The sequence below is a fragment of the Limanda limanda genome, chromosome 9 (genome assembly GCF_963576545.1).
Source record: "Limanda limanda chromosome 9, fLimLim1.1, whole genome shotgun sequence".
NCBI classification, from domain to species: domain Eukaryota; kingdom Metazoa; phylum Chordata; class Actinopteri; order Pleuronectiformes; family Pleuronectidae; genus Limanda; species Limanda limanda.
In genome coordinates, this window is record NC_083644.1 from 11,248,055 (window position 1) to 11,258,054 (window position 10,000).

Genomic DNA, 10,000 nt, shown 5'->3' on the forward strand with positions numbered 1-10,000 from the left:
ATGCTGGTGGAGGGTCTGCTGCTCTGGAGCAAGGTGGTGGCGGTCAACCTGAGCGAGGATCGACACATGAAATATTACTATCTCATCGGCTGGGGTAAAAAAGGCTCGACACAAGCCAAGACTTTCTTTTCACAGATAGAAAGGGAATATTAAGGTCATTAACACCTAATGGTAAAGTACGTCTTAAAATCACAGATGTTAACCCACAAAGAACCCAGTTATATCTGATAATGTAATCTGTATGTGCTATAGCTTTAAGAAGTATACACATCTGAAAGTAAAATTAAGGTTTGCCTACGTTTTGGGCCGTGTGCAGCTCGGTTGTAAAGCCCCATTTCCCATCTCTTCTACCTTTTGCTGATTTTCATTCCTCTTCCTAATTGTCTATTCCTTAACTCTCCTCCTCCTTTTTTTATATTTGCATCTTTCCCCCCCCTCTCTCCCTCCAGGTCTACCGGTGCTGATAGTCACCATCACGCTGGCATCGGCCTCGGGCAAATACTCTGCCGACGGCAACTGTTGGCTCAGTGTCCAGAACGGGGTTATCTGGGGTTTTGCCGGGCCAGTCATCTTCATCATCATGGTTTGCAAATTAAATCGTAATCCTATTGTGTAGCCTGTCTAGACTAAAATTGTTAGAATATGCATTTAGTCATTGTGTGGTGGAAATACCATATGAAGTGCTCTGGTAGCTAATTCTACAGTAACAGTTTGATGTTTTACATTAATATTGCATGAATTTTTCTTCGAACATCAGTCATTTTGGACAATTCTCTTATCTTTCCTCTCCTTCAAACAGATATGTCCACCTATAGATCTCCATCATATCTTTCTCTTGTTCTCTCCTGCATTTGATTCAATTCATTTGTATTGCACCAAATCACAACAAACATCATCTCAAGTCACTTTCAATATTATCGAGAGGAACCCAACAGTTCCCACAACGAGGAAACAAAAAACTCCTTCCTCTGTCTGGATTTATAGTTTCTCTGTTAATTTCCAGGTAAATATCATGATACTGTCGAGGGTGGTCATCATCACAATCTCCACAGCCAAGAGAAGGTCCATCATGTTGGCCATGGGCACCAGTCCTGCGGAACAAGCCTACGAGCAGATCAGGTACCAACCACAAGGAGGTGCCATTTGTCCTCTGTTTTTTTCTTAAAGATAATTCACCCGGGCCTCAGGCCTTGGAGCCGACAAGCTGTAGTCACTGGGCGTCAAATAAAAAGCAGCCGCAAGATTTTATATTGGATTTGTCATTTTAAAAGAGCGAGTCTCATTTATCAAACTAGAGAGGAATACATTTTGACCGGGCTGCATTAGTGCTGCACGTATAAAAGGCTGCAAGCTTGTAATTGTTAAAAATCTGACAATATAGTTCTTTAATATCTGCGAGTGTTTACGAGATAAAGATATCATTTTAATACAAGTTTCCTGGTATGAAGCCAGTTAATCCTTTTTTATTTTTAACCTCCTATTGACCTGTCATTTTGATTTTGATATCATGTGTATTATTCCTGAAACATCGCATAAACAGCACTTTTACTGTCCTTGAAGAAAATTATATTGATTGAACTCTAATTCAAATATTGATATTCCAAAATGGCCTCTAAAATATTTGGTTGGGAAAAGTTCCTCTTTGAAATGATGGGATGTGAGAATATAAACATTTTACTTTTTCTATTTAAAAAAAAAATTGTCTTAAATGCATTATTGCCTTTAAGATTAAATGATATTGGGAAAGTTCTGAGAATACTGCAAGAAATACAATTAATAAAATAAAGGTTTAATCAGTATAACTCTCTATACTCCATATAAATACACTTGTTTGCTAGTTTTATTTGCTGTTTGATCGATTGATAATAATTTTAACTGGTCACTAGTACTCATGAAAATGTTTTATCTCGACTGAAGTCCTAACAAGTTGTGTTCTTTGACTGCTGCAGTGTCTTGTTGAGCCCTGTCACTGTCCTGTGCTTTCTGTTTTATCAATGGTTTTAGTTTATCAGAGTGTGAGCTCCTGTCCAATCACCACAACATCCTTGTTTGTGATCCTATCAGTGAATCTCATGTTAAAGTGTAAATGTTGTTCTCACCATGTCGGCCCACCGCGGCTCACAGAAGGGGCTCTATGCAGGTTTTCAAAGCAGGCCTTGAACCACTTGGCACCCCTGGGTGGCAGCCGTCTCGGAAATTCAAACACATTCCTCCGCTGAATAAACTAGGGCTCGCCGCCCGCCATGTCACACACACGCGAACACACACACACACAGCTGGTGCGGTTTGGCGGTCACCTGAGTGAGAAGCTAATTCCACTCTAAACAGAATTAAGGTGGATTTAAGGTGGGAAGTTGTCACCCAGTGAGCCTTTCCAGCTGCACAGTGTTGTATATGGAACAAGCCGTTTGCCAAAGCCGCTCAGGTTTGTCCAAAATTAACTGAAAAGTTGAGAATTGAGCTGAGGGCGATTGGGGAGGAAGGAGAATTATTAGGGAATGCTTAGATTGATTTTATCTGGTGTTAAATAAGTTCTGCTCAGTCAGCCAGTCCAGTCTTTGTGTGTGTGTGTGTGTGTGTGTAGGTTTTACAACATTCATATTTGTATGCTTAAATGTATTTATTTTTGTACTGTAACTTGTTTCTCTGTGTGTGTTTGTGTTTCTCTGTGTGTGTGTGTGTGTGTGTGTGTGTGTGTGTGTGTGTGTGTGTGTGTGTGTGTGTGTGTGTGTGTGTGTTCGGGAGCACAGGGCTGCAGTGAAAGCAGTGCTGGTGTTGCTTCCCATCCTTGGATTAACATGGCTATGCGGCGTCTTGGTGCCTTTCTCCATTGTCATGGCCTACATCTTCATCCTCCTCAACTCCCTACAGGTATACACACACACACACACACACACACACACACACACACACACACACACACACACACACACACACAGTTATATGCATATATTTGAACTTGTCACAACTAATCAATTTAAAGGCCAACAACAGGGAAAGGTGATAAACAGGAATAAAAACGTATTATTTATTAATTTATATCTACATAATTGATTCATTAAATTATATTGTCGATGACTAATGCAGCAACATTAGTAACAAAAACAAAACTTCCTAAACGTTCTTAAGCTGCCTCTATCAGTTGTAATAAAGTAGAAACTAAATAATGCGCTGCCAAAACTTATGAAAGAATTCAGTGGTTTATAGACTTTAAACTGTTTTCTTTTTTCCTAAATGAAAAACAGAAAGGTTTTTTGTTATACATTGTAATTCTGCCCTTCTGTGGTGGTGAGGCTATACAGACTGTCAAGGTTTTTATTTGTCAGTGACAAGGCTGATGCAGATCGGAGAAAAAGAGCCTCGGTGTAGCTTCTGTTAAGCAGGTACTTCATTTTAATGACGGAATTCAATTTGTATTGTTTGTTCGACGTATTCGGCTTCATGTATTCAGAGGCCAGTGTTATTGTTATTGTTTGTGGTTAATCAGGGTTGGTTTTATGCTTTTTGTGATGAAATCCAGCAGGTTGTTTTGTCACATTCTGAGAAATTAACACGCTGTATTAACTGTACACTGAATTTTGCCATGACTATTATATCCAGCGCTCTCGCAGCTCTGTCTAAAATTGGCCACCACTTTGAGAAATGCCGGTTTTCACATGGAAAAAGAAAGAAAAAAAACCCTGTGCAGCCTCATTTCCCACTGCACTGCGGAGATGAGGCAGAGAGCGAGGATGAAAACGTGCAATTCTCCGTCTGGAGCGGGCGGCCCCAAATTACCCAGCTTCCCCAGCATGTCGAGAACCACCGTTGCGATTTGTAATTGTCTTTTAATCAGCGGTATCTTTAATTGAGCTGTATATTTAACAAGAAAATCAATAGAGGTTTTAGCTGCAGTCTGATCATTAAGCAAGGCCCCTCGGTTGCCATAAATAGTTTCTGTTTCCCTCTCATATCTAATTATATTTCTTACGTGTCAACAGTAATTAATGCTCTGGGCTCTCGGCCGGCTCTTCTCTGTTCTTCTGTCTTTCTGTTATACTCTCTCAGTACAAAACACCAGACCATAGATTCATTATCTGACTTTATTTTCTCTCTCACATCCCGCGTGTCGTTCCTTTTAAAATAAACTCCGTCAGTCTTTTTATGATAAATGTTTGGATATGTGTATTTTTTATTTTTAAACAGTGATTTAAACTATTTAAATATCCACAGCCATAGTCTCTGAAGGTCATATCAAAACAAGTAAATTAAAAGTTAGATTTTATATTTTTTGTTTTGCTCTTGTCACATTTGAGGGTCATTCACCAGTGATGACACTAGTGTTAAAATGTGTTATAGCTTGATGCATAAATTAACAAAGCAACCATTTCCAAATTATCATGAGAGAAAACTTTAACTCAGTTTATTAAATGTATTTACACATTTTTCAGGTGCTCTTAATTCTGCAGCACATCTGACATAAAATCCATTATATAAAAAGAAGAAAATTCCAACACATCCTATTCATCGTAGAACTGGTCCTCAAACTTATATTTTCCGCCCAATCTCAACGATCATTTTCAAAATAAATTGGCTCCTCCACTGTGTTTGCATGCAACTGTCATGTAACGGCACCACTGATTGGATTCTTCAGCCACACAAGCTGCACAGGACAAAGAGTTTCAACAAATTGCCCAAATAGGCCACATAAAGTGACCTAGATAATGATGTGCTGTGTGTGTGTGTGTGTGTACACATGTCAGTTTGAGAGTGTTGATGAGGGTTTCTGGGAAGCCGGAGGAGCCCTCTGGTAATAACCAGCTGCTCTGGCATAATAGAGCGTCTTTGAAAAGCCTCCAGAGTTCAGGACACAACAGGAACCCTACCAGGTTTCAAGCTGCTTCAATGACACACTCTGTTGACCCCACTGCTCTCTGGTCCACATGGGGTGTGGTGACACTTAAAGGGGAACTCCTCGAGAACTTTGATATGTTTGCTTATTGTTGTGCTGTGTCTGCTCACTTAGTCAAAGGCACTTCGATGTAATGGCTAGACAACTCGGGGGAAGGATCTTTAAATGTGTTACCAATTCATTCTTTTGGTGACACGATGAGTTGTGACTTTTCCCCCATGTATTAAAATACCATACGATGAATTTTACTGTGTTCCCTGCAGCCTCAGTGGTGGTTAGTACAAATTACAAATGTTAGCCACATGCCAAACTGAGATGGGGAATGTGATATGTACTAAACATCCACATGCTAGCAGTATCTTGAGCATGTTAGCATTCTGAGCAATTGAGCATTTAGCTCAAAGCATCGCTGGCCTTACATATGGCTTCGAGCCGTCTTCCCTCCTTTCGGTGCCATTGATCCCTTTGGGAGTGAGAGCACAGTTTAACATAGTCCCACCTTAATGACCACTCGTAAAGATGATGAAATGTGTAAAACTTAAAACAATAATGCATGCAAAACCCAAGCTGCTTGGCAGGAGATAAAAATATAAAAATAAATCAATAGGAATGCTCAAGTTTTTTTTAAGGAATCGTTTTTTATTTGCAGGCCGTTGTATTTTCAATGGGGCCAGCCATAGCAACATAAAGCTTAAGCGGCAAGCTTTTACTGTTAAATCAATAAAACAGATAATGTTGACAAACCTTTTTCACTGCGCTCCCTGATGCCCTCTCCGCTCCTACTCTTCCTCCTTCATCCCAACAACACTGGCTCAAGTGTCTCTACTGTCGCTGGCATTTCCCTCAGCAGGGGCATGAGGAGGCCATTAGGAGCATTATGCAGACATGGCACTAATGCAAACCTGCAGCACTCATCGCAGTAACCAAGGGTTTGGATGTTTATTGGTGTTTTTGTTAAATGAAGGATTAAAACTCGTCTTGGACATCTGTATCTATCACATTTTTTCTGATATGTAGATGACAACAGAACTGTTTCCTTGATCCTTTAGTTGTCTGTTGTGATGTTGATGTTTTAAATAGCCAGGAAACTAATTTTCGAGTCAAACCACCCAAATAATTCTGTCGACAACATTCGTGCCAAATTATTTTTGGTAAAAATTGCACTTTGCATTATATACTAGAGTGTATTTGCAACGGATGAAGTGCACACAGAGCATATTCAGTGGCTATGCTGTTCCTCTGAGTTGATTCTAACTTCCTGGTCTAAGGCAGCACTTTTTATGAACATCTTCCCCATAAATACCGGCATGCCTCATCTGCTTCCTTATCAAGGCAGATGAATAGCATAGGGTGCCGTGTTTGTGTGCGTGTGTGTTTGTGTGTGCGTGTGCATTGGAGAGAGGAGGGGGTGCTCTTTGGGTATGGCCTATAAATCGCTCCACTCTCCGTCATCCAATCTCTAGGCAATGTCATTCAAAACCCGCACGCTATCCATTACCTGGGTATAATAGGCTCCTGGCCATGCAGTGTCCATCTTATTATTAGCCCATAACTTTAAACTATCAATAACTTAGAGCTGCACAGGCAGACAGGGTGGGGGAGGCGAGTGGAGGAGAGGGAGAAAACAATGTAGAGAGGTGAAGGAAGTTAGGGAGTCGGAGGGAAAATGTTAGGGTAACGATCGTCCTCCGCAAGTTGTTGAGAGCAGCAGGAAGTCTTTGGTAACTTTGCGGAGGAAATGTATTTGTCAGGAATGTTTCCTTCTATTTCTGTGTTATGTCGGTTTGCTGCCTGTGGAGGGCAACCCTGTGCTTTTGTCATCCCACGGTGGAAATATAGAGAAATCAATGAGAGAATTTATCAGAGCCGTTTCATTCATATTGCATTAAGGTCTTTTATATCACGGGAACTGATGACAACAATGTTTCCACTTTTCTTATGAAATCAACTGAGTGGTAAGTGGTAATGAGATTTTACGGGCATTCATTGAAGCTTTAGAGGTGAAATTTATCATTTCACTCAGGGTTAAATCCGACTGTAGAAAAAAAGAAATAATGTATAAGTCTATGAAGAACACAGCAATTGTATATTAGTGTATTAGTTCGTCATTTCAAAAGAAAAGGTTACACGGTGTTGACACTGCGCTCGGATGTCGCCCGTGTGAAGTGGTGGCACATATTTAAAAAACGCATTTTGAAGTAACGGCTCTCTTTCAGGTTTGCACGGGACCTTTTTTAGCAATTTTTTTCTAAATCTGTGGAGTAATTTAATACTTTGTCTGAACTTCTCACCACTTAAAATTTACACGCTGCCTTTCATTCGGTGGAGACAACATTCGTTGGAGTGTGTTTCTCATTGCATCTGCGCTTCTCCTTTTCATTCCCCTGAGGTTATCTGTAGTCACAAGTTTGAAAGTGAGATTTCAATTAATGCTCTGATTCACCACACACAGTCATATTAGATGCAGAGTATTAGGAAGAAACATTGACTGGAAAAGTAGCCTTTCACCTGAGGCATAGTTTTAATGCAGCTTAAGGCTTTAATGTAAATTGTCTCCATTGAAATGAACACAGCACCTCCTGACGTCCTTAAACACACACAGGCACTGTAAGAAACACACGCACGTGGCTAGTGGAGCATGACATCTGAGTGTATCCAAGATATAGATTTGATCAATAGAGTGTTGCTCTGCTTATTGATTTTCGCCATATGGGAGATTTGTTGTGTGAGCAAGCAACGCTTTTACAGCATGTGAAGTGATTGTTTGAGGTGAGGTGCTTTTCTGTTTCTGTCGATCCTGTTGCTCAGTGGCTACAAAACTGTAATTAAATACAATTAGGAACAGGAGTCAATGGGTTTTATTCCCAGATGAGCTCAATGTTCAAAACATGGACAAATCACTGCACAATAGAGGGAAACTCAGGCTGATATTCTACAGGGATCATATTGGCCTGTGATTAAATTTTACATTTCATCACCTCCGATATCCCCAACCACATCTGGAAAAAACTGACTGTTAAGTCGGAGATCAAAATGTGTCCTTATCAGTTTGATATTAAATTTCACTGACAAATTTTTATCTGGGTAATTATTTATTATTATTGCTAATTCACAGAGTGGAGAGTTATAATATTATCACATTGTGCGGTTGTTTTGATGATGATTGATAACAAAATAAATTGTTGAAGTTTTTCTGCTGTGGTGGAGTTCCACTTTTCCAAAGAATACAAACTTCACTACAACTACTATCTGTGGACGAATTTGCCCCCAAAATTTTAACACAAACAAGTGACATGAGTATCAGCCTTCAACATCCCATAAACATCCTCACTTTGAAGATGTGTCCCCTCGAGGTATAAACATGTCCACCTATAGACACAGCCTTCTTTACTCCTTATCTATTATAATGTCAAACCAAATAATTTACCTCATTTTTCAATTATGCTATTTGTTCACTATTATATGGATTTTTAAAAAGTTATCAAAACACATTTTACAGCTGGTTAAGACCACACATGTTTGTTGTGGTTATAGGTCATGAAATAGCACTGAAAATGTTTAAATATTAGATATTCCAGTGAAGTTTTTGCTGTGTTGGATTTTTTTCTTCTCCTTGTGTTGGTTCATTATAATATAAAAACCTAATAACTTATACCAGTTCAATAATGTCCAAATTAGCTATATTCTCATAAAAACATACAGTGCATCTTCGATAAACATCCTGTCGACTAGATGATATTCATATATTTCTTTGGCAACCGTTTCCCAGGCTTTAACTCGGCCCACACACTGTTCCATGTAAAATTATGAGAGTTTTTTATTATAGAGTACATTTATTAGAGGACTCACTATAAAACTAGACAGGTAAAAAAAAGAGGAATACTACAAACAATTCTGAGAGCAAAAGCAGTGAATACACCAGTAAATGAAAAGGGGTTTTGGCTGATAGTTTGTTTTTGTGTGTGTGTGATCCCATGCTTTCAATTTGGTAAAGAGCATCTTGAGTTTTTGTGTGAGTGTGTAACCACTTGTCACCACTACCCTCAACCTCCTATGGACCAAGATGTTGTTTTAATTTCTTATTTGGCAGGAGACCTTGAGAAAAGCAGAAGTTGGATCCAGTTTCTCAGGCAGGCTTCTCCTGTCCTCTGCTCTGGACCCACACAACTGGTCCATTCAGAGCCTTTTCCCTCTTGTTTCCTCTCCATATTTCTTTCTCCTGCTGCACCAAGTTGTAGTAGAGGTTTACCCAGTTTTTGAAGACTGATGACTGCGGCAGGAGGTGATAATTTGTCAATATTTCAATTTTTTTTTAATTTGACTAATTTAAAGGTCGAAAGGGAAAGGATTTCCACACAGTGTAGTTTCTGACTCAGTGAAAAAACACTGAAACAGCATTATGTACATTCCTATAATAATACAACTATTCAATGTCCAGAGGAATAAGCTTACTGCCAGTAAATTAAGGATTAAACAAACATATAATAAACAAGAAAATTACATTATTAGCAGGTTTAAATGTAACCAACCCTAAAATCAAATATATTATTTTTCAAGTAGTTAAACCTTTTGAACATTAAATCTTCAAATGTCTATAAGAAATACAATTTTTCCAAAACCCAGTAGAATATTTTACACTGGTGGCCTCGTCTGTAGTTTTTAGTGTGGTTGCATCTCAGTGTGTCACCACACAAGAGGAAAATTCATTTAAATGGCAAATATCAGCAAACCATATATCGGTGCAGCCTTGGTCGTAGTCCTTGCCGCCTACTCACACACTGTACATGAATGCATACACATAAAGGAGCACGTGCAGGAGCAGACGCACACATACAAACACACACATGGCAAAGCCTCTATTACCATGGAGGAAAATGTTTTTCATTTTGGATTGAAAAAGCAGGAACCGTATCCCCTCGTCGTCCTTATTTCCTCTGTAACATGATCGTGTTTGAGGAATCTTTTTTTTATTGAAAGTAAAATCACTGTCTTTATTCTCTCTGTTGTTACTTCAGGTTTTAAAAAAAGTGACTCGTACTAATATTACTACTAACTGATTAATAGGAAATAAAGGAAATTATAGGAAGGAAAAGAGTTGGAATTTTCAAT

The 10,000-nt window shown here is 39.1% G+C and overlaps 1 protein-coding gene across 1 annotated transcript in view; it reads left to right on the forward strand.

Moving 5' to 3' along the window:
• LOC133011002 (adhesion G-protein coupled receptor D2) overlaps positions 1 to 10,000 on the forward strand; it is an 83,945-nt gene that overhangs the window by 13,770 nt on the left and 60,175 nt on the right. The window contains exons 16-19 of the mRNA XM_061078677.1: positions 1 to 94; positions 450 to 583; positions 1,004 to 1,119; positions 2,751 to 2,871. The exon at positions 1 to 94 is cut by the window's left edge and continues 60 nt beyond it. Coding sequence (XP_060934660.1) covers positions 1 to 94; positions 450 to 583; positions 1,004 to 1,119; positions 2,751 to 2,871 — 465 coding nt within the window. The remainder of the gene's footprint in view (positions 95 to 449; positions 584 to 1,003; positions 1,120 to 2,750; positions 2,872 to 10,000) is intronic.